General features: G+C 54.4%; 1 protein-coding gene across 1 annotated transcript in view; it reads right to left on the bottom strand.

The window, feature by feature from the left end:
- LOC144764110 (uncharacterized) overlaps positions 1-25,015 on the bottom strand; it is a 267,723-nt gene that overhangs the window by 70,987 nt on the left and 171,721 nt on the right. Inside the window, exons 3-4 of the mRNA XM_078650278.1 lie at positions 22,217-22,327; positions 14,423-14,524 (exon numbers count right to left, since the gene is read on the bottom strand). Coding sequence (XP_078506404.1) covers positions 14,423-14,524; positions 22,217-22,327 — 213 coding nt within the window. The remainder of the gene's footprint in view (positions 1-14,422; positions 14,525-22,216; positions 22,328-25,015) is intronic.

The following is a 25,015-nucleotide window of genomic DNA, read 5'->3' as shown; positions in this document are numbered from 1 at the left end:
CAACCTACACCAGAAAGTCCTGGAGGACCGAACGGCCAAAGAAGCCATCCCTCCGGACTTGACTGTCCAGGCAGTAGTGCCTCGCAAAGGTGTGCAGCGAGGCCCACGTAGCCGCCTGGCAAATGTCCTGCAAAGGGACTCCCCGGCCCAGGGCAGTAGTAGCCGCCGTAGCCCGAGTGGAATGGGCCCTCAGCCCAACAGGAGGCTCCTTCCGAGCCAAAGAGTAGCATGCTTTGATGCACAGGACGACCCACCGAGAGATGGTGCGTTTCTGTACCGCCCTTCCCTTCTTCTCACCCACGTAGCCAACAAACAGTTGGTCATCCACCCGGAACTGGCGTGTGCGATCCATATAAAATGAAAGCGCACGTTTTGGGTCCAGACGATGGAGCCGCTCTTCATCTTTTGAAGGATGCGGAGGCGGGAAGAAGGAGGGTAAGGTGATGGACTGCCCGATGTGAAAAGCAGAAACTACTTTGGGCAGGAAAGAAGGCCTAGTCCTAAGAACCACCTTGTCAGGATGGACGGACATGAAAGGAGGTTTGACAGAAAGAGCCTGGAGCTCACTCACTCTCCTGGCAGAGGTGATGGCAACCAGGAAGGCCGTCTTAAGAGTGAGAAGACGGAGAGGACAGGAATGAAGCGGCTCAAAGGGAGCACACATCAAGAATGTCAGAACCAGATTCAAGTCCCACTGAGGCATCACGAACGGAACAGGTGGATACATGTGCGTGATGCCTTTCAAGAACCTCAGTACAATAGGGGACTTGAATAAAGATGGCTGATCAGGTAGCCTTAAGAAGGCGGAAAGGGCAGAAAGGTAGCCCTTGATAGTGCCCAGAGCAGAGCCCTGCTGGGCAAGAGAAAGAAGGAAGAGGAGAACCTCGGAAAGAGGGGCAGAAAGGGGATCCACAGCCTTTGCTGTGCACCATGCCACAAATCTGTTCCACCGGCAGGCGTATACCGACTTTGTGGAGGGACGCCTGGCTGCCAGAATCACATCACAGACTTCAGGAGGCAAGTCGAATGGCCTCAACTGTCGCCGCTCAATCTCCACGCATGGAGGTGGAGGCTGGACAGGTTCGGGTGGAGGACCGTCCCCTGCTGCTGCGACAGAAGGTCCTCCTGAAGGGGCAGGCGGATCGAGGGACCGACTGACATGCTGAGTAGCTCGGGATACCAGTATCTTCGAGCCCAGTCCGGAGCCACAAGGATAACTTGGGCCCGGTCGCGCCTGATCTTCTTCAGCACTCTGGGCAGAAGTGGTATAGGCGGAAAGGCGTACAACAGACCGCAGCTCCACTCGCGCCGAAAGGCGTCGCCGAGCGAGTGCCGTCTTGGAAACTCCAACGCGCAGAACTGATGACATTGCGCGTTCTCTTCTGTGGCGAATAGATCTAACCACGGCTCTCCCCATTGCTGAAAGAGGCCGTTCGCCACGTCCGAGTTCAGACGCCATTCGTGATCCACCGAGCACCGACGGCTGAGTTCGTCCGCCCTGGCGTTCAGAGAACCTGCCAGGTGTTGAACCGTCAGAGTCACACCCTGACGTTCCAGCCATTGCCAGAGGCGCAGAGCCTCCTGGCAAAGGGTCCACGACCCCACTCCGCCTTGTTTGTTGCAATACCACATGGCGGTGGTGTTGTCCGTGAACACCTGCACTACACTCCCGTTGACAAAGGGGAGGAATGCCTTCAGTGCTAGGCGAATCGCCCGCAGCTCCAACAGGTTGATATGGAGCCGGGACTCCGCCGGAGACCAGATGCCTCTGATCTCCGCCTCTCCCAAGTGGCCACCCCAGCCCTGGAGGGACGCGTCCGTCACAACCACGTGCTCCGGTTGGGGAAGGGAGAGGGATCTGCCTCTGACCCAATCGCGGTCCGTAAGCCACCACTGCAACCGTCTCGCAGTGCCCTCCGAGATCAGGACATGGTCGGATAGGTTGCCCTGATGCTGGGCCCACTGAAACTTCAGGTCCCACTGCAGAGCCCGCATCCGCCACCTGGCGTGATGCACCAGTAGGATGCAGGAGGCCATCAGCCCCAGAAGCCGTAGCGTCTAACCTGACCGAAACCCGGGATAACGGCTGAAAGATGGGAATCAGAGCCTGAATATCCCGAACCCGCCGTTCCGGAGGATAAACCCGAAACTGCGCCGAGTCGAGAACCGCTCCGATGAAAAGGAGCTTTTGAGAGGGACACAGGTGTGATTTCGGCACATTGATGGAAAACCCCAGCTCGTGCAGGAGGTCTGCCGTCATCTGAAGGTGGTGGACGACTGTTTGGGGCGAGCCCGCCTTCAACAACCAGTCGTCGAGGTAGGGGAAGACTGAAACCCCTAACCGGCGCAGATGAGCTGCGACCACCGCTATCACTTTCGTGAACACCCGTGGGGCGCTGGTAAGGCCGAATGGGAGCACGATAAACTGAAAGTGCTCCTGGCCTACCGTGAACCGCAGGTAACGCCGGTGGGCCGGCAGGACGGGGATGTGAAAATACGCATCCTGCAAGTCCAACGCTACCATCCAGTCTTGTGGGTCTAGAGCAGCCAAGACCTGAGCCAAAGTCAACATCTTGAACTTCTCCTTCCGGAGGAAGCCGTTGACGTTCCTTAGGTCCAAGATAGGACGGAGGCCTCCTTTGTCCTTCTTGGGCACCAGAAAGTAGTGGGAGTAGCAACCACACCCTACTTCTGGCCCAGGAACGCGCTCGATGGCCCCCTTGGCCAAGAGGGCCGTAACTTCCTCCTGCAGAAGTGTCAAGTGGTCCCCCGACACACGGTGGTTCTGCGGTGGCATGGCTGGAGGAGTGGACTCGAAGGGGAGGGAGTAGCCCCTTCGGACGAGCTGCAGCACCCACCTGTCCGATGTAATCGCGCGCCAGCGGGAGTGGTGATGGCGAACCCTGCCACCCACTGGCGTCACGTGAGCCCGAAAGCTCGGACTAGGAAGATTTGGAGGCTGCAGCGGGGGGAGGTGTGGACTGACCTCGCCGCTGCCCTCTACCGCCACCACAGCGGAATCCACGGCCGCCACCGCGCTGGGGAGCGTTCTGCGGCGCGTGGCTGGCAGCACGTGTGGGACCGCCCCTTCCTTGGCCACGAAAGGGGCGAAACGAACCCGTCTGCTGGCGCTGGGTCGAAAGACCCAAGGACTTGGCCGTGACCCTGGAGTCCTTGAAGCGCTCCAGCGCGTTGTCCGCCTTGTCACCGAACAGGCGACTGCCATCAAATGGCATGTCCATGAGGGCATTCTGGACGTCCGGCGAGAAGTTGGCAGATCTCAGCCAAGCATGGCGACGAATCGCCACCGTCGTGGACATAGCCCGTCCCAACGAGTCGGTCGTGTCAAGACCACACCTGATCGAGTACCTCGCCGCGTCCCGGCCTTCAACCAAGGCCTGGTTGAGCTTGTCCCGCACTTCCTGCGGGCATTGCGGCAAACACTCCGCGACCGTATCCCACAGGGAGTGGGTGTAGCGGCCCAAGAGGCACGCGGTATTACAAGACCGCAGTCCAGCGCTCAAAGAGGAAAAGACCTTTTTGCCAAATTGGTCATACCGCTTTGACTCCCGATCGGGCGGGGCCGATGGGAATGCGGACTGTGAAGTGGAGGCCTGGATCACCAGACTCTCCGGGGAGGGATGGGTGGAGAGGAAGGCAGGGTCGTCCGAGCACGGACGGTGACGCCTGGCAACGTTCCGGTCAACCGGTGCACCGGAAGCGGGCCTGGACCAGGTGCCCAAAAGGACATCCGTCAGGGCCTCATTAAACGGCAGCAGAGGCTCCTGAGGGCATGACTGCGGTTTAAACACTTCGGTCAGAATGTTAGGTTTGACCTTAGCGACGGGGAGCTCAAGGCGCAAGGCCTTGGCAGCCCTCATCAGGACCACCGAATAGGCAGCCCCCGCCTCTGACGCCACAGGGGAAGGCGAGACAAACCCAGGGTTGGGCGACTCGTCCAGACCACTGGCATCACCCAAGTCACCTACCCAGTCCTCATACTGGCAGGCACGGGATAAAGGGTCTTCAGACCCCTCCCAACCCTCTCCATACTCGTCCTCATCGCCGTAGTCTGGGTCGACGATATAGACTGGCTCCTCGGAGCCAATGGGCTCCAACGGCGCCGGACTCGGCGTCGGACGATGCCGGTCCGACTCCGCGTCAGGAGTCAGAGAGGGAATGGGGGTGGCGCCGCGCGGCGCCGGCGCCGGGGAACCGACGCCGGCCGGAACCGACGGCGGAGCCACGGCGTCGCGCGGAGGCGGCACCACGGGTTGGCCCAATGGAATCGGCACCGGAGAGGCCGGTAGGCCAGCCGGCGACGAACCTGAGGGACCCAGCGGCGCCGGGGCCGGAGCCGCCGGCGGCGTCGGGGCAGGAGCGCCCGAACCGCTCGGGCCCCCAGACGGGACCGATGGGCCCGCAGGCGCCGTAGGCCCCGCCGGAGGAGACCTCGCCCTCATAGCCATGAGGAACGCCTCAATCTCTTCACGCGACGCGCCTTCCCCAGGGACCGACGGGTATGGGGCAGACGGCGTCGGCGACCCACGCGGGGCCGCGGGGGTGGGGCCACCCGAACCCCCGGCCGCATCACGCGGGCGTCGGGGGGAGTCGGGGGTACGATGACGATGCCCCGACTTCTTGTGACGCTTACCTGACGAACCGGAGGAATGGCGGCGACTCCCGGAGCGCTCATGGCGGCTCCGCGATCGCTCCCTCGACCGCTCCCTCGACCTCCGACCGGACCGGGACCGCTCTCGACGCGGGGCCGACACTCGGAGCTCGAGCAGCTTGCGGGACCGCTCCCGTCTAACTTTACTAGTCAAGGCCCGGCAGTCGACGCAGGACTCCACGTCGTGGTCCGCGCCCAGACACCGGAGGCAGAGTCGAGGTGGTCGGTGACCGACATCAGGCGGTCGCACCCGTCGCAACTCTTGAAACCGGGCATCCTACCGGCACCGTAGAAAGAATTAGGAATTATCAAAAACTTGGTCAAAAGACCGGAGTACTGCTCTTCGGATCTGCGCTAACTGGCGCGGAAAAAAGAAGAACTGACGTCAGCGCGCGGAGGCGGCGTCTATATACTCCAGCGACGTCATCACGGCGCACGACGCCGACGACGGACGCGGAGCCGCAGGGGACGCCTGCAGACGACGCCTACCGATGCGCAGGGGTACTGCTACGCAAAAGTTTCCGGATCCAGACTGACGCCTGGGGATATTCTAAGGTAAGGAATCTAATACTAACCTGTTTCTTTCAGATAGTCCCTTCTCAAGCTGCCACTGTACAAGAGAAAACGACTTGGCGGATGTCGATTTGCTTACCTTGCCCCTAAGACCTGGAACAGCTTCCCCCTGTCTCTTCGGTCCTGTACTAACCTGGTTAAATTTAGGGGTGCTTTGAAGACCTGGTTGTTCAAGCAAGAGCACGGTTAGACTATTTCCTTATCATCTGTCTCCCCTCAGCGCCATGAAACCTCTGGGTGACCGTGCGCTTGACAAATTCCGAATAACATTACATAGCACCCACCATGACCACCAGAGTAAAGGTATTGGCACTCTAGAGCCCCACCATGACCACCAAAGTAGAGGTATTGGCACTCTAGAGCCCCACCATGACCACCAGAGTAGAGGTATTGGCACTCTAGCACCCACCATGACCACCAGAGTAGAGGTATTGGCACTCTAGCGACCACCATGACCACCAGAGTAAAGGTATTGGCACTCTAGAGCCCCACCATGACCACCAAAGTAGAGGTATTGGCACTCTAGCACCCACCATGACCACCAGAGTAGAGGTATTGGCCCTCTAGGACCCACCATGACCACCAGAGTAGAGGTATTGGCACTCTAGCACCCACCATGACCACCAGAGTAGAGGTATTGGCACTCTAGCACCCACCATGACCACCAGAGTAGAGGCATTGGCACTCTAGCACCCACCATGACCACCAGAGTAGAGGTATTGGCCCTCTAGCACCCACCATGACCACCAGAGTAGAGGTATTGGCACTCTAGCACCCACCATGACCACCAGAGTAGAGGCATTGGCACTCTAGCACCCACCATGACCACCAGAGTAGAGGTATTTGCACTCTAGCACCCACCGTGACCACCAGAGTAGAGGTATTGGCATTCTAGCACCCACCATGACCACCAGAGTAGAGGTATTGGACCCCTTGGTGCTCTAGCACCCACCATGACCACCAGAGTAGAGGCATTGGCCCTCTAGCACCCACCATGACCACCAGAGTAGAGGTATTGGCACTCTAGCACCCACCATGACCACCAGAGTAGAGGCATTGGCACTCTAGCACCCACCATGACCACCAGAGTAGAGGTATTGGCACTCTAGCACCCACCATGACCACCAGAGTAGAGGTATTGGCACTCTAGCACCCACCATGACCACCAGAGTAGAGGTATTGGTAGTCAAGCACCCACCATGACCACCAGAGTAGAGGTATTGGAACTCTAGAGCCCACCATGACCACCAGAGTAGAGGTATTGGCACTCTAGCACCCACCATGACCACCAGAGTAGAGGTATTGGCACTCTAGCACCCACCATGACCACTGACTAGAGGTATTGGTACTCTAGCACCCACCATGACCACCAGAGTAGAGGTATTGGCACTCTAGCACCCACCATGACCACCAGAGTAGAGGTATTGGCACTCTAGAGCCGACCATGACCACCAGAGTAGAAGCATTGGCACTCTAGCACCCACCATGACCACCAGAGTAGAGGCATTGGCACTCTAGCACCCATCATGACCACCAGAGTAGAGGCATTGGCACTCTAGCACCCACCATGACCACCAGAGTAGAGGCATTGGCACTCTAGCACCCACCGTGACCACCAGAGTAGAGGTATTGGCCCTCTAGCACCCACCATGACCACCAGAGTAGAGGTATTGGCACTCTAGCACCCACCGTGACCACCAGAGTAGAGGTATTGGCCCTCTAGCACCCACCATGACCACCAGAGTAGAGGCATTGGCACTCTAGCACCCACCATGACCACCAGAGTAGAGGTATTGGACCCCTTGGTGCTCTAGCACCCACCATGACCACCAGAGTAGAGGTATTGGCACTCTAGCACCCACCATGACCACCAGAGTAGAGGTATTGGACCCCTTGGTGCTCTAGCACCCACCATGACCACCAGAGTAGAGGTATTGGCACTCTAGCACCCACCATGACCACCAGAGTAGAGGTATTGGCACTCTAGCACCCACCATGACCACCAGAGTAGAGGTATTGGCACTCTAGCGCCCACCATGACCACCAGAGTAGAGGTATTGACACTCTAGCACCCACCACGAACACCAGAGTAGAGGTATTGGCACTCTAGCACCCACCACGAACACCAGAGTAGAGGTATTGGCACTCTAGAGCCCCACCATGACCACCAGAGTAGAGGTATTGGCACTCTAGCACCCACCATGACCACTGACTAGAGGCATTGGCACTCTAGCACCCATCATGACCACCAGAGTAGAGGTATTGGTACTCTAGCACCCACCATGACCACCAGAGTAGAGGTATTGGCCCTCTAGCACCCACCATGACCACCAGAGTAGAGGTATTGGTACTCTAGCACCCACCATGACCACCAGAGTAGAGGTATTGGCCCTCTAGCACCCACCATGACCACCAGAGTAGAGGTATTGGCACTCTGGCACCCACCATGACCACCAGAGTAGAGATATTGGTACTCTAGCACCCACCATGACCACCAGAGTAGAGGTATTGGCAATCTAGCACCCACCATGACCACCAGAGTAGAGGCATTGGCAGTCTGGCACCCACCATGACCACCAGAGTAGAGGCATTGGCACTCTAGCACCCACCATGACCACCAGAGTAGAGGTATTGGCCCTCTAGCACCCACCATGACCACCAGAGTAGAGGCATTGGCACTCTAGAGCCGACCATGACCACCAGAGTAGAGGTATTGGACCCCTTGGTGCTCTAGCACCCACCATGACCACCAGAGTAGAGGTATTGGCCCTCTAGCACCCACCATGACCACCAGAGTAGAGGCATTGGCACTCTAGCTCCCACCATGACCACCAGAGTAGAGGTATTGGCACTCTAGCTCCCACCATGACCACCAGAGTAGAGGCATTGGCACTCTAGCACCCACCATGAGCACCAGAGTAGGGGTATTGGCACTCTAGAGCCCCACCATGACCACCAGAGTAGAGGTATTGGCCCTCTAGCACCCACCATGACCACCAGAGTAGAGGCATTGGCACTCTAGCAGCCACCATGACCACCAGAGTAGAGGCATTGGCACTCTAGCTCCCACCATGACCACCAGAGTAGAGGTATTGGCACTCTAGCACCCACCATGACCACCAGAGTAGAGGTATTGGCACTCTAGCACCCACCATGACCACCAGAGTAGAGGCATTGGCACTCTAGCACCCACCATGACCACCAGAGTAGAGGTATTGGCACTCTAGCACCCACCATGACCACCAGAGTAGAGGTATTGGCACTCTAGCACCCACCATGACCACCAGAGTAGAGGCATTGGCACTCTAGCACCCACCATGACCACCAGAGGAGTCAGGCCATGAAAAATCTACTCATCCAATCGCAATTGTGAGTAAAATCTTATCAGGACCAGCTATTTTAAGCACCTAATAGCCGCATCTGGGAGTAAACTTAGGCTGGAAAGGAACAGGTGCTCTGTTCATTCAGAAAGAGAATGAGCAATAAAGATGCTTTTCAATCTTGTTTTTACCTTGACACATTTGCGATGTCAGTTTGTCTTTGAATTCATTGCTGCTCGGAAAATGAAGGTTTTTTTCTCTCTTTTACTAGAGTTGAAGGTCTTTGTCAAGTGAGCTGTCTGAAGAAGTTGGTTATTTTTCTCGAACACATAACATTTAAATTAACAGCCTGAAAAATAATATTACAACTATTTCAAAATATATCAGGAATTACAAAAGCACACTTTTGGGGGAATTAAGAAGTGTGATGCAAACAAAGAGTTGAATAGGAGCAAAACAAACCAGAACACTTTACTTGGTGATGTATAAATGACACATATTGGCAGAAACTCTATTTCCAAACATTAATGTTTGTCCACTATATAGTTTTATCAGTAAAGCCTCAAGTCGGTGGCAAAGTTTGTGGCCATTTCAATGTAAATGGGGGGAGCAGAAGACATCAGATCAGGAAATAAACCTTGCGTGGGCGCCACACTTCCTGCAAACTCAAAATAAATGTGGGAAGACTGCAGAGTACTTGTGCTCTGACGAAGAGCACATCCCATTAGTGGAAAAAACTGCCCCGGTGCCTCTGACATGGTAAGTGGCAGGCAGTATCCATCACCCATTCTGTATCCTTATGGTCCCTGTAACACCTTCTGTATCCTGCAAGGCTTCCTGCTGTGGACATTGGTACCTGTAAAACAACTATTGTAGCCCAGTGGACCTGTGCCAGCGGCATAGGGTACCTGTATACATCGACTGTAGACCAGCAGACCTGTGCCGGAGGCACAGAGTACCTGTATAAATCTATTGTAGCCCAGCAGACCTGTGCCGGCGGCATAGGGCACCTGCAAAACATCTACTGTAGACCAGCGGACCTGTGCTGGCGGCACAGAGTCACTGTATACATCTACTGTAGCCCAGCGTACCTGTGCCAGCGGTACAGAGTACCTGTATACATCTACTGTAGCCCAGCGGACCTGTGCCAGCGGCATAGGGCACCTGTAAAACATCTACTGTAGCCCAGCGGACGCGTGTTGACGGCATAGGGTACCTGTAAAACATCTACTGTAGCCCAGCGCACCTGTGCCGGCAGCATCGGGTACCTGTAAAACATCTACTGTAGCGCTGCGGACCTGTGCCGGCGGCACAGGGTACCTGTAAAACATCTACTGTAGCGCTGCGGACCTATGCCGGCGGCATTGGGTACCTGTAAAACATCTACTGTAGCCCAGCGGACCTGTGCCGGCGGCATAGGGTACCTGTAAAACATCTACTGTAGACCAGCGGACTCGTGTCGGCGGCATAGGATACCTGTAAAACATCTACTGTAGCCCAGCTGACCTGTGCCCGCAGCACAGCGTACCTGTAAAACATCTACTGTAGCCCAGCTGACCTGTGCCGGCAGCACAGCGTACCTGTAAAACATCTACTGTAGCCCAGCGGACCTGGTGTGGCGCATGGTGAGACGAATGGTGTGGCGCATGATGAGACGAATGGTGTGGCGCATAGTGAGACGAATGGTGTGGCGCATGGTGTGGTGCATGTGGAGACGAATGGTGTGGCGCACGGTGAGACGAATGGTGTGGCGCACGGTGAGACGAATGGTGTGGCGCATGGTGAGACGAATGGTGTGGCGCATGGTGAGACGAATGGTGTGGCGCATGGTGAGACGAATGGTGAGACGAATGGTGTGGCGCATGTGGAGACTAATGGTGTGGCGCATGGTGAGACGAATGGTGAGACGAATGGTGTGGCGCATGGTGAGACGAATGGTGAGACGAATGGTGTGGCGCATGGTGAGACGAATGGTGTGGCGCATGGTGTGGCGCATGGTGTGGCGCATGGTGAGACGAATGGTGAGACGAATGGTGTGGCGCATGGTGAGACGAATGGTGTGGCGCATAGTGAGACGAATGGTGTGGCGCATAGTGAGACGAATGGTGTGGCGCATAGTGAGACGAATGGTGTGGCGCATAGTGAGACGAATGGTGTGGCGCATGTGGAGACGAATGGTGTGGCGCATGTGGAGACGAATGGTGTGGCGCATGGGGAGACGAATGGTGTGGCGCATGGTGAGACGAATGGTGTGGCGCATGATGAGACGAATGGTGTGGCGCATAGTGAGACGAATGGTGTGGCGCATGTGGAGACGAATGGTGTGGCGCATGGGGAGACGAATGGTGTGGCGCATGTGGAGACGAATGGTGTGGCGCATGGGGAGACGAATGGTGTGGCGCATGGTGAGACGAATGGTGTGGCGCATGATGAGACGAATGGTGTGGCGCATAGTGAGACGAATGGTGTGGCGCATAGTGAGACGAATGGTGTGGAGCATGGGGAGACGAATGGTGTGGCGCATGGTGCGACGAATGGTGTGGCGCATAGTGAGACGAATGGTGTGGCGCATGGTGTGGCGCATGTGGAGACGAATGGTGTGGCGCATGATGAGACGAATGGTGTGGCGCATGGTGTGGCGCATGTGGAGACGAATGGTGTGGCGCATAGTGAGACGAATGGTGTGGCGCATGTGGAGACGAATGGTGTGGCGCATGTGGAGACGAATGGTGTGGCGCATGGTGTGGCGCATGTGGAGACGAATGGTGTGGCGCATAGTGAGACGAATGGTGTGGCGCATGTGGAGACGAATGGTGTGGCGCATGGGGAGACGAATGGTGTGGCGCATGGTGAGACGAATGGTGTGGCGCATAGTGAGACGAATGGTGTGGCGCATGGTGTGGCGCATGTGGAGACGAATGGTGTGGCGCATGATGAGACGAATGGTGTGGCGCATGATGAGACGAATGGTGTGGCGCATAGTGAGACGAATGGTGTGGCGCATGGTGTGGTGCATGTGGAGACGAATGGTGTGGCGCATGGTGAGACGAATGGTGTGGCGCATGGTGAGACGAATGGTGTGGCGCATGGTGAGACGAATGGTGTGGCGCATGGTGAGACGAATGGTGAGACGAATGGTGTGGCGCATGGTGAGACGAATGGTGTGGCGCATGGTGAGACGAATGGTGAGATGAATGGTGTGGCGCATGGTGAGACGAATGGTGTGGCGCATGGTGAGACGAATGGTGTGGCGCATGGTGAGACGAATGGTGTGGCGCATGGGGAGACGAATGGTGTGGCGCATGGTGAGACGAATGGTGTGGCGCATGGTGAGACGAATGGTGTGGCGCATAGTGAGACGAATGGTGTGGCGCATGGTGAGACGAATGGTGTGGCGCACGTTGAGACGAATGGTGAGACGAATGGTGCGGCGCATGGTGAGACGAATGGTGAGACGAATGGTGTGGCGCATGGTGAGACGAATGGTGTGGCGCATGGTGAGACGAATGGTGTGGCGCATGGTGAGACGAATGGTGTGGCGCATGGTGAGACGAATGGTGTGGCGCATAGTGAGACGAATGGTGTGGCGCATGGTGAGACGAATGGTGTGGCGCATGGGGAGACGAATGGTGTGGCGCATGTGGAGACGAATGGTGTGGCGGATGGTGCGACGAATGGTGTGGCGCATGGTGTGGCGCATGTGGAGACGAATGGTGTGGCGCATGGTGAGACGAATGGTGTGGCGCATGGGGAGACGAATGGTGTGGCGCATGGTGAGACGAATGGTGTGGCGCATGGTGAGACGAATGGTGTGGCGCATAGTGAGACGAATGGTGTGGCGCATGGTGAGACGAATGTTGTGGCGCACGTTGAGACGAATGGTGAGACGAATGGTGTGGCGCATGGTAAGACGAATGGTGTGGCGAATGGTGTGGCGCATGGTGAGACGAATGGTGTGGCGCATGGTGAGACGAATGGTGAGACGAATGGTGTGGCGCATGGTAAGACGAATGGTGTGGCGAATGGTGTGGCGCATGGTGAGACGAATGGTGAGACGAATGGTGTGGCGCATGGTAAGACGAATGGTGTGGCGAATGGTGTGGCGCATGGTAAGACGAATGGTGTGGCGAATGGTGTGGCGCATGGTGAGACGAATGGTGTGGCGCATGGTGAGACGAATGGTGAGACGAATGGTGTGGCGCATGGTGAGACGAATGGTGTGGCGCATGGTGAGACGAATGGTGTGGCGCATGGTGAGACGAATGGTGAGACGAATGGTGTGGCGCATGGTGAGACGAATGGTGTGGCGCATGGTGAGACGAATGGTGTGGCGCATGGTGAGACGAATGGTGTGGCGCATAGTGAGACGAATGGTGTGGCGCATGGTGAGACGAATGGTGTGGCGCATGGGGAGACGAATGGTGTGGCGCATGTGGAGACGAATGGTGTGGCGGATGGTGCGACGAATGGTGTGGCGCATGGTGTGGCGCATGTGGAGACGAATGGTGTGGCGCATGGGGAGACGAATGGTGTGGCGCATGGTGCGACGAATGGTGTGGCGCATAGTGAGACGAATGGTGTGGCGCATGGTGTGGCGCATGTGGAGACGAATGGTGTGGCGCATGGGGAGACGAATGGTGTGGCGCATGGTGTGGCGCATGGTGTGGCGCATGTGGAGACGAATGGTGTGGCGCATAGTGAGACGAATGGTGTGGCGCATGGTGTGGCGCATGGTGAGACGAATGGTGTGGCGCATGGTGAGACGAATGGTGTGGCGCATGGTGAGACGAATGGTGAGACGAATGGTGTGGCGCATGGTGAGACGAATGGTGTGGCGCATGGTGAGACGAATGGTGTGGCGCATGGTGAGACGAATGGTGTGGCGCATGGTGAGACGAATGGTGTGGCGGATGGTGCGACGAATGGTGTGGCGCATGGTGTGGCGCATGGGGAGACGAATGGTGTGGCGCATGTGGAGACGAATGGTGTGGCGGATGGTGCGACGAATGGTGTGGCGCATGGTGTGGCGCATGTGGAGACGAATGGTGTGGCGCATGGTGTGGCGCATGTGGAGACGAATGGTGTGGCGGATGGTGCGACGAATGGTGTGGCGCATGGTGTGGCGCATGTGGAGACGAATGGTGTGGCGCATGGTGAGACGAATGGTGTGGCGCATGGGGGGACGAATGGTGTGGCGCATGGTGAGACGAATGGTGTGGCGCATGGTGAGACGAATGGTGTGGCGCATGGTGAGACGAATGGTGTGGCGCATGGGGAGACGAATGGTGTGGCGCATGTGGAGACGAATGGTGTGGCGGATGGTGCGACGAATGGTGTGGCGCATGGTGTGGCGCATGTGGAGACGAATGGTGTGGCGCATGGTGCGACGAATGGTGTGGCGCATAGTGAGACGAATGGTGTGGCGCATGGTGTGGCGCATGTGGAGACGAATGGTGTGGCGCATGGGGAGACGAATGGTGTGGCGCATGGTGAGACGAATGGTGTGGCGCATGGTGAGACGAATGGTGTGGCCCATGGTGCATCGCATGGTGTGGCACATGGTGCGACGCATAGTGTGGCGCATGGTGAGAAGCATGGTGAGACAAATGGTGTGCTGCATGGTATGGTGCAGCTCATGGTGCATCGCATGGTGCGGCCCATGGTGCATCGCATGGTGAGGCCCATGGTGCATCGCATGGTGAGACAAATGGTGTGCTGCATGGTATGGTGCAGCTCATGGTGCATCGCATGGTGCGGTGTATGGTGAGAAGAATGGTGAGGCACATGGTGTGGCTCATGGTGCAGCGTGCCATGCGGCGCATCGACTGTAAATGCTTTTGCCGTTGTCCGTACTCACTGGCGCTGGGAGGCTTGTGGTAAGCGCGCAAGTCCTTGCTGAACAGCACCTCCTCATGTTTAATCCTCAGCAGGATGTCTGGGCTGGGAACGGAACAGCCGGCTGCGGAGAGGGAGAGAGGTTACTCTTAAGACACGCTATAAGCCCCCAGTCATATAAAAGCCGGTTAGAAACAGTGGCATACAGTACGAGCAGCACAGACTCTTACCTCTGCAGTGTAAGCTCCGGAGCGTCTAGAAAAGGTGAAGCACAATACGGGCAGCCCAGACGAACAATTGTTACTTACCTGTAAACAGGTGATTCTCCAGTATTGGTGTCATTCATAGATTCGCATGCTTGAGTATTCCCCGTCGTCGGAGTGGGAGTCCCACAGTAAATAACATACTAATAATATGTATATGTAAAACATAACACATGAAATACATATTAGAAAAAAGGCAGTAAATGCCTAGACATAATTCCACATAGGAAAACATGAAGAGAGAAAAAACACTTGTAGTCTATTCCTGTCATTATGTTGGTCCAAACTGTAGCCAATCAGGCGCCAGCAGCCCTCCAGAACCTTCTCCTCAGAGCTCAGTACCTCAGATTTTCGTAGCAAGTGACCATATAGTCTATGAGGAGAAGCGAGCCTCTGAGGGGAGGAAGGGAGGGTCGCATGTGAATCTATGAAAGACACCAATACTGGAGAACCACCTGTTTACAGGTAAGTAACAATTGTTCTTCTCCAGTATTAGGGTGTCTTTCATAGATTCACATGCTTGAATATAGAATAGAAAGCAGTAATAGCTGAAAAGGGTTCCATAGTCATGATACACATGAACAGACTCTAAGACCAAAATATATATAGTCATGCAAGTCATAACAGTAAAATGGTAAACCACAATGGAGGAGGGAAGACAGAGGCTCACCTTCTTGAAAAAGATTGCGAAGCACAGCCTGTCCCACTGCAGTGTCTGCTTCGTTGATGGCACCCAGGCAGTAGTGTTTCGTAAACGTGTGCCTGCTGGACCACGTGGCTGCTCTGCAGATCTGATGCAGCTGCACACCGGCGAACAGGGCAGTTGAAGACGACATCGCCCTGGTGGAATGGGCCCTCATCGAAGACTGTAGAGCCTTGCCTGCCTTTAGATGGCAGAAAACAATGGCAGAGGAAACCCAACGAGCAATAGTAGGTTTGGTAACTGGACGCCCTTTGTGGAAGCATCCATAAGCTATGAACAGTTGATCAGATTTGCGAAAAGGGGCCGTTCTGCTGATGTAAAACTTCAAACACCCTTTAATGTCCAAGGAGTGCAAGCGCTGCTCCGCTGGAGACTGTGGATTAGCAAAGAAAGTCTTTAAGAAAACAGGTTCGTTGATGTGGAAATCCGAAGGCACCTTAGGCAAGAAGGTGGGATTAGTGCGAAGCACCACACAGTCCGGCTGAAATAGAAGAAAAGGAGGTTTTATAGTGAAGGCATGAATATCACTTACGCGACGTGATGATGTCAGCGCAAGGAGAAGAGCAACCTTCCAAGTGAGAAACTTCAAGTCTGCCTTGTGTATAGGTTCGAATGGTGCCTTCATTAGGTGTGCTAACACGATGTTAAGGCGCCAAGTAGGAGGAGGGTGCCGAATTGGTGGGAATTTGCGGAACAATCCTTTGAAAAACTGACGTATTATCCTGGAAGAACAGAGTGAGGTGGAGCCATCCTGGCGGAAGCGGGAAATTGCCGCCAGAAAAACTTTCAAAGTTGAATGTGAAAGTCCGGACTGAGCCAGTTGCAAAAACAACGGGAACAGCTGCGCAGGCGTGGAACGAATGGGATGGACACCAGCAGCTGCGCACCAATGGCAGAATCTCTTCCATTTAAGCTTGTAGGTTTTAGCAGTTGACGGAGCTCTGGCCTGAGCGAGAATGTCTTTACAGTCTGGCGGGATGGCTAGATGGGCAAATTCAAGGTGCTCAGGTTCCAGGCTGACAAATTCAGAGAGGAGGGGTCCGGATGGCAAATCTGACCCTTGTCCATCGTGAGGAGGTCCACCCGAGGATGAAGAAGGATGGGCTCGCACTGGGATAGAAGAAGCAGCTCCGAGAACCATGCCTGTCGAGGCCATTTGGGAGCGATCAGAAGAATGTGGCAAGTCTGTCTCTGCATCTTCCACAATACTCGAGGCACCAGAGGGATTGGAGGAAAAGCGTAAGCAAACAGATTGCACCAATTCATCAAAAGGGCATTGCCCTGTGACCCTCGGTGGGGATGCCAGCTAGCGTAAGAAGGGCATTTCTGGTTCTCTGGTGTGGCAAAGAGATCCAGCGACAGACGACCCCATCGCCGAAAAATCAACTCGAGTGTTGGTTGATGTAACTCCCACTCGTGGGTCGATGACGTGGCTCTGCTGAGGGAATCCGCTAGGATGTTGGAGACACCTGGAAGATGAACTGCGGTGAGAGTGACGTGGTGACTTAGAGCCCAGTCCCAGATCGACTGCGCCAGTTGAGACAAGATTGGAGATTTTGTTCCGCCCTGCTTGTTTATATAATGCATGCTGGTTGTGTTGTCCGTCTGAATAAGGACTGACTCCCCTTGGATCAATAGATGGAATGACTTAAACACTAGAAAAATGGCCATCACCTCCAGCCTGTTGATGTCCCAGGCTCTCTGAGGCAGAGTCCACGTGCCCTTATGGACAAGCCTTGAAGGTGTGCACCCCTTCCTTCCAACGAGGCGTCCGTCGTCAGAGTAAGTTCCGGAGTGATGGAAAGGAACGAAGTCCCTGCCGAAAGATTGGATGGCTGCGCCCACCATCTGAGAGCCGCTCTCATGCGAGCAGTGACACAGACTATGTCGTTGAAGGAACCGGTGACCTGGCGCCACTGTGCATCCAATTCTTCTTGAATGGGGCGTGTCCGTAGTCTGCAATTTGGGATCAGTGCAATGCACGATGACGCCATCCCTAGAAATGACTTTAAGAGTCGGACTGAAACGGACTGTTTTGTCCGTAGAAGAGACACTAATTGAAGAATCTTTTGTTGACGCTCCTGAGACACAAATGCTTTTGCAAGAGTTGTATCCAACGTATGTATGTATGTGTCTTGTAAAGCGCACTGCTGCCCTGAGGCGTCGTGGAGCTGTAGACCGCTGAGGAACCCGTCCTGGCTATCCCTGTGAGATGGACCCTACTGGGTATCTCCAAGGTAAAACCAGGCATCCCCGGGGAATGTGGGGGTGGCCCCTAGAAAATTATTGCAGGGAGCTGGATGTAATTGGGACTTTGCAGTGTTGATGGAAAGTCTGAGGGAGTGAAATACCTCCTGACAAAGGCGTGTGTCCTGAAGTAGCTGCGTGCGAGACTATGATTTTAGGAGACAGTTGTCCAGGTATGGAAAAATTTGGACACCCTGAAGACGCAGATAAGCTACCACAGGAGCTAACACCTTCGTAAAGACGCGAGGGGCTGAGCGTAGGCCGAAATGCAGTACTTTGAACTGGAAGTCCCTCCGCCCCACGCGGAAACACAAGTACTTCCGATGTCGCGGAAGAATAGGGACATGGAAGTAGGCATCCTGGAGGTCGATGGTTGCCATGAAATCTCCCATTGAGAGTAAGCGTAAGCTCTCCACCAGCGTTAGCATGCGGAAGGATTGGCACTTGAGATACTTGTTGAGTGCTCGCAAGTCCAATAGTTGGCCGCCAATCCCCGGTCTTCTTGATAAGGAAAAAACGGGAATAAAATCCCTTTCCCCTTTGAGACTTCGGCACCACTTCGACGGCACCCTTCTGTATCATAAGGCGAACTTGATGGAAGAGTTCCTTGATGTGGGCTGGTGGTGGGCCGGAAGGTGGAGTGGGCGGAGGAAGTTTGATGAACTCTAAAGCATGGCCCTTCCCTACAATGTCCAGAACCCAACGGTCCGAAGTGAGAACAGAACAGGGAGATTCGACCTCCAACTCTTTGGGGTAAAGGCAAGTCATTGTCTCTTGGGAGCAGATCCTCTGTAAGAAGATTTCCCCCTATAGGTCTTAGAAGACTGCTGATGGGAAGACTGTTGCTGGTTATTGGAGTAGCGTTGGTTGTCTTGGTTGTAGGAGCGATATTGATTGTTTCCTCCTCGAAAAGTAGAAGAGGTGCCGCGTCCGCGTGCACCCCGAAAGGGCTGTTTCCGAAATTGTAAGGTTCCTAAACAGCGAGCAGTGTCAGTGTTTTTTTTGATGGATTGTAATGCCTCAACATGTGCTCCAAAAAGTGACTCGCCGTCATACGGCATATCCAAGATCTTCGCCTGCACCTCCTGGCGAAAGGATGTGGAACGCAACCAACCTTGCCTGCGTAGAACAGCTGCTCCAGCGAGCTTCCGGAAACCAGTACAGGCAATATCAACGGCACAGTCAATAATCTCCTCCGATGTTCTCTCTCCTTCTTGGACAAGTTGCAAGGCTTCCGCCTTTGAAGCATCTGGAACCAAAGCCACAAAAGCAGACATGTCTGACCACATCTGGAGGTCGTAACGCCCCAAAATAGCCAAAGCATTGGCCGCTCTCACTGTGGTGGAGGCCATCATGGAAAACTTGCGGCCTATAGCATCCAGGCGACGACCTTCGCGATCTCGTGGGGCAGGAACAGCAGACGCAGGGTTCCGAGAACGACGCTGAGCTGCCTGCGTAACCACCGAATCATGTTTCGGCTGTCCAATGAGGCACGCTGGAGTGCCGACAGGCGCCTTATATTTCTTTTCCAATCGGGGCATCTGTGCCGGTAGTGAATTTGGGGTCTGCATCAACTTCACCCCTTCAGTCCAGATAAAGTCAATAATGGGAACAGTATGGACTTGTTTGAATGGTTGATTTTTAAAATCCGCGAGGAAGCAATCCTCTTCCCTCTGGACTCTTGGTAACTTGAAGCATTGAGCCGCCCTATCCATCAGCAGATGGAAACTCGCAATGTCCACAGGAGGAGAATCTCCTGGCGTTACCGGAGAGGGGGACGGTGTCTGAACTTGATAGTCATCCCACTCCGCCATATCTTCATCACTTTTTTTATTTTTTTTTCCAAGACGTTTATTAGTAATCAACAGAGCAGTACATATAGCTTAGCCTACAACCCTTAGGGCCGGCCGCAACAATACGATGTATTTGAAGAATAAAGAGGTGCAAAAGATAGGCGTACACTCCCATAGCTATGACCATGGAATATAAGTCTCCTTCGTGGCACGGGTGCTCATATATCAATTGTGCATTTTAAAGGACGGCTTATTTTATTTGTTATAAGAAAACAAATTAACTCTGTGAACTGAACGGTTCTCATCGGTGTGTCCCACATTGTTGGCCGTGTCGTCAAATATCATTTCAGCGTCTACTGTACTGAAACCAAGCAAGGTCACACATAGGCCTCGGCAGCATGTCAATAGAAGAAAGGTATCAGATACACGTGTGCGGTTTATCCTCGCCGCGAGTCACTCCATCCATTAAGGACGGCAGAGCCCCACGGAGTATCGATGCATGGTGTGATGCGTCATGTGGATAACTGTTATAGCCTGACTATAAGGTGGGGAGACACAACCCGTGTCAGTCCTCCGCCATATCCTCATCATCATCTCGAACCTCGCCATCTTCCCGGTCTGGAGGAATCTCATCTTCGTCATCGGCATACACAGTCGTGTGTATCCGAACTGATGTTTGTATTTGTGGAGCAGCAGAAGTTGGCAGAGGCGAAAGAGGAGCCGAAGCAGGTACTTCAACAGGCGTCAGAACAGAAGGAACCGCAGGCACCTGTGGAGATGGCGGGAAATGCCGATTATAGTCATCCAACATATGCTGGAGATTAGAGATGATCGACAAAGGCAAAGTCGCAGTAGGAACTTGAACAGGCGTTTCCTCCTGTTGGAAATATTGGTCCTCATCATCATTACTATAATCCTGGCACTTGATGACCAAATCAGATGAACTACGTGCCGCTCTAAAAGACTCGTGTACATCTTCCTCCGAGTCCTGCTCCGAGTCCGTGGCAAACAGGGGCGAGGGAGGCTGTGGATCACTGGTGATAGAAATCTGGCCAATAGGCACTTTGCGGCGCTGGTGAAGTGGGTCGACAGTGGCAGACCCAGTGGACGACAGTGGCAGCAAAGGCAAAGAGGCAAACGCGGAAGAAGTCGTCGATGGAGCGGACGACGACGATGGAGTTGATGAAACCACACTGGAGGAATCCGTCGTCGACGGCAATGGCGCCGTCGACGGAACTTTTGTCGACTGAGTCGACGATGATGCTGACTTCTTCGTCGACGGGGCAGTCGTGGATGGAGTACTCTGGTTTCTTAACACTCTTCGTCGACGATGATTTGGTCGTCAACGGTGGAGTTTTCTTCGTCGACGACGAAGCAATCGGAATGAAAGATGGCACAGTCTTGAAACTAAGGGTTACCTTCGTCGACGATCCTGAAGCAGACGTCACCGTCGCCGTCAACGGCAGATCTCGTCGTCGGGACGACCGTCGACGCTCCCGTCGACGATGAAACATGTTTTTTCACAGAAACATGAGTGGAAGATGCAGCAGACGCCTGAGAGCAAGGTCTCATGGGCGTGGAAGTAGTAGGTAGAGGTGAAGACACCGCAGGGGACATAGAGAGAGACATCTTCTTCTTCTTAATGACTGGAGAGGGCAACTCCTGCACACTACTACGTTTTGAAGCTGCTTGGGAACGACCAGAAATGAGACTTTCGGCATCAAAAAGTACATTATCCTTGTCCTTAAGTCTCTGAAGCCACAGTAGGAGACGGCCTTCCCTGTCCTTAAGAGACTTTGTAGCAAAAGTTCTACAAAACTTACATTTACCCACGTCATGGTCGGGGTAAAGACAGTAAATACACTTACTGTGTGGATCTTCTGAATAAAGGCGTAGCTTTCCACAAGAAGAGCAAGGTCTAAAAAGAGGCTTCTTACTTGAAGACATGCTGAAAACACAGGAAAAACCTGTAGAAGTAGAGAAAACTGAGCAGAGCTCAGGGAGACTCCTTTTCACACGACGTGCGGTAGAAAATCTGAGGTACTGAGCTCTGAGGAGAAGGTTCTGGAGGGCTGCTGGCGCCTGATTGGCTACAGTTTGGACCAACATAATGACAGGAATAGACTACAAGTGTTTTTTCTCTCTTCATGTATTCCTATGTGGAATTATGTCTAGGCATTTACTGCCTTTTTTCTAATGTGTATTTCATGTGTTATGTTTTACATATACATATTATTAGTATGTTATTGCTATTTTATTTACAGTGGGACTCCCACTCCGACGACGGGGAATATTCAAGCATGTGAATCTATGAAAGACACCCTAATACTGGAGAATCTTACCTCTGCAGTGTAAGCTGCAGGGTGGCTAGAAGGGTGGCATACAGTAAGGGGAGCACAGACTCTTACGTGTGCAGAGCAAGTTCTGTAGTGGCAGGAAATAGTGGCATACAGTACGGGCAGCACAGACACTTACCTCCGCAGTATAAGCTCCGGAGCGGCTAGAAAAGGTGAAGTACAGTATGGGCAGCACAGACTCTTACCTGTGCAGTGTAAGCTATGAAGCGACTAGAAACAGTCACATACAGTACTGGCAGCACAGATTCTTACCACTGCAGTGTAAACACCGGAGTGGCTACAAAAGGTGACATACAGTACGGGCCGCACAGACTCCTACCTGTGCAGTGTAAGCTTCGGAGTGGCTAGAAAAGGTGAAGTACAGTACAGGCAGCCCAGACTCTTACTCGTGCATTTTAAGTTCCTTAGTGGAAAGAAACTGTGGCATACAGTACGGGCAGCACAGACTCTTACCTCTGGCGGCTTTTTTCAGGTCTTCTCTCTTGGGAACAGTCAGCTTCTTTGCATACGGCTCATCCTCCTTTTTAATTCTGAACAGCGTGTCCGGATTGGTAATGTTGTAGCCTGAAATTCAAACAGATTCCAAATTAGAAGCTATTGTGGGATCCTCCACAATTCTTGCAGCTTGCATAACCAAAGCATAAAATAAGAAAACAGCATTTTACCATTTAACCAAGAGAAACAAACATTAATGATTTAAGGGTTCAATGATAGGAACCTGCAATAACAATTTCAGCAAGCTGCAGGAGTCAATGTATTCAGGATTCTTGCCGAACCTTGATTTTATTCAAGTGTACCCGCTTTACAAAGTGCCAGGACCACAACACACTGCGTTTTTCCTCGAAGCAACATACATTTATTGCCACCAATTCTGGGGCACAGGTATCCTGGCCTAAATCCAGAAGGTACAAGATTCCTCATCCAAGCTAAAATGATACAGGGAACAAGGTCTGAGTTCAGACCTGCCTAAAACGACTCCAGAGTGCACTACCCCTAAAAGAAAGGTCCCCGTATCTCCGCTGATGACAGGCCAAAGACAGCAGAAGCCTCCGCTGAGGGAAATCCAAAGACAGCAGAAGCCTCCGCTGATGAGAAGCCAAAGACAGCAGAAGCCTCCACTGAGAAGAAGGCAAAGACGGCAGAAGCCTCCGCTGATGACAAGCCAAAGACGCAGAAGCCTCCACCGATGACAAGCCAAAGACGGCAGAAGCCTCCACTGATGAGAAGCCAAAGACAGCAGAAGCCTCCACTGAGAAGAAGCCAAAGACAGCAGAAGCCTCCACTGATGAGAAGCCAAAGACAGCGGAAGCCTCCACCGATGACAAGCCAAAGACGCAGAAGCCTCCACCGATGACAAGCCAAAGACGGCAGAAGCCTCCACTGATGACAAGCCAAAGACGCAGAAGCCTCCACCGATGACAAGCCAAAGACGGCAGAAGCCTCCACTGATGAGAAGCCAAAGACAGCAGAAGCCTCCACTGAGAAGAAGCCAAAGACAGCAGAAGCCTCCACTGATGAGAAGCCAAAGACAGCGGAAGCATCCTCTGAGGAGAAGCCAAAGATGGTAGAAGCCTCCACTGAGAAGAAGCCAAAGACGGCAGAAGCCTTCACCGATGACAAGCCAAAGACGGCAGAAGCTTCCTTAGTGCAGCTCCTGCCACCCGTCTCAGGAGTCAGGAAAGAGAAGGAGGGGCACGGAGACCTGTTTACTGCATTAACATTCATTTCTTGCCTTCAGAAGCAACGAGGAGGCTTCTAAAGATCAGTGAATGAGTGAGGTTACATCTAATCCCGGTCCATGGGCATTCAGGGAATACATTGGAGCCAGAAGCTTCTCTTAGAAGCTGAAGGCCTGGTCAAGAAATGCTCTTAGTGCTAGTAATCAGGTGGAGAGAAGTGAAGTAGAGACACACTACATCAAGTGCAAGCTCCGAAGAGGAGTGGTGACTTGCGTGAATGTATCATGGAGGCAAAGAAAGCATGCAGCCCTAAGTGTGCTCGTTATGAAAGACTGAAGAGCCCCAATCATGTCTTGGGCTGCTTGTGCCCGGTTCAGGAAGGTCCTGTTCTGGCAGCTCGGGCTGGACTCTACCCCCAGGTGGGAGGTAGATGGACGGTGCTAGGAGGCACACCAAGGTGTGTACAAATGTGCTTTACACCAGTTATTGAGGGAGAGGGCTCAAAGCACGCGAATCCCAATTTTAAGGGAAATCACACTAAGTGGAAATTTAGGTAGAGTGAAAAGCCACAGCTTTGTGCTAAAACTAGAGAAACTTGAGATTTTACTGAAATAACTAGTTTTCAGCCAGAAAAATAGGCCAATTATTTTCCAATAGAAAAATGAGAACACCTGTGGTAGGGGCTGCCATACAGAGGCTAGGTGCACAGATCGGCCATTGATCAGACCCAGCAGCGAGCCTAGGCTGTACACAGCCAAATACCATGGACATGGGGGAAAGCAGGCAGGGGTAGGGGGGCTGAACTGCCACAGCAGGCAGGGGTGGAGGGCTGGACAGCCACAGGAGGCAGGGGTGGGGGGGCTGGACGGCCACAGGAGGGTGGGGTGAGGGGGCTGGACGTCCACAGGAGGATGAGGTGGGGGGGGCTGGACGGCCACAGCAGGCAGGGGTGGAGGGCTGGACGGCCACAGCAGGCAGGGGTGGAGGGCTGGACGGCCACAGCAGGCAGGGGAGGGGGGGCTGGACGGCCACAGGAGGCAGGGGTGGGGGGGCTGGACGGCCACAGGAGGCAGGGGTGGGGGGGCTGGACGGCCACAGGAGGCAGGGGTGGAGGGGCTGGACGGCCACAGCAGGCAGGGGTGGGGGGGCTGAACGCCACAGGAGGATGAGTTGGGGGGGGCTGAACGCCACAGGAGGATGAGTTGGGGGGGGCTGAATGCCACAGGAGGATGAGTTGGGGGGGGCTGAACGCCACAGGAGGATGAGTTGGGGGGCTGGACGGCCACAGCAGGCAGGGGAGGGGGGCTGAACGGCAACAGGAGGCAGGGGTGGGGGGGCTGGACGGCCACAGCAGGCAGGGGTGGGGGGGCTGGACGGCCACAGCAGGCAGGGGTGAGGGGGCTGAAGGGCCACAGGAGGCAGGGGTGGAGGGCTGGACGGCCACAGCAGGCAGGGGTGGAGGGCTGGACAGCCACAGCAGGCAGGGGTGGAGGGCTGGACAGCCACAGCAGGCAGGGGAGGGGGGGCTGGACAGCCACAGCAGGCAGGGGAGGGGGGCTGGACGGTCACAGCA

The sequence above is a fragment of the Lissotriton helveticus genome, chromosome 6, assembly GCF_964261635.1.
Source record: "Lissotriton helveticus chromosome 6, aLisHel1.1, whole genome shotgun sequence".
NCBI classification, from domain to species: Eukaryota; Metazoa; Chordata; class Amphibia; order Caudata; family Salamandridae; genus Lissotriton; species Lissotriton helveticus.
This window is presented reverse-complemented; position numbering and strand designations above follow the sequence as displayed.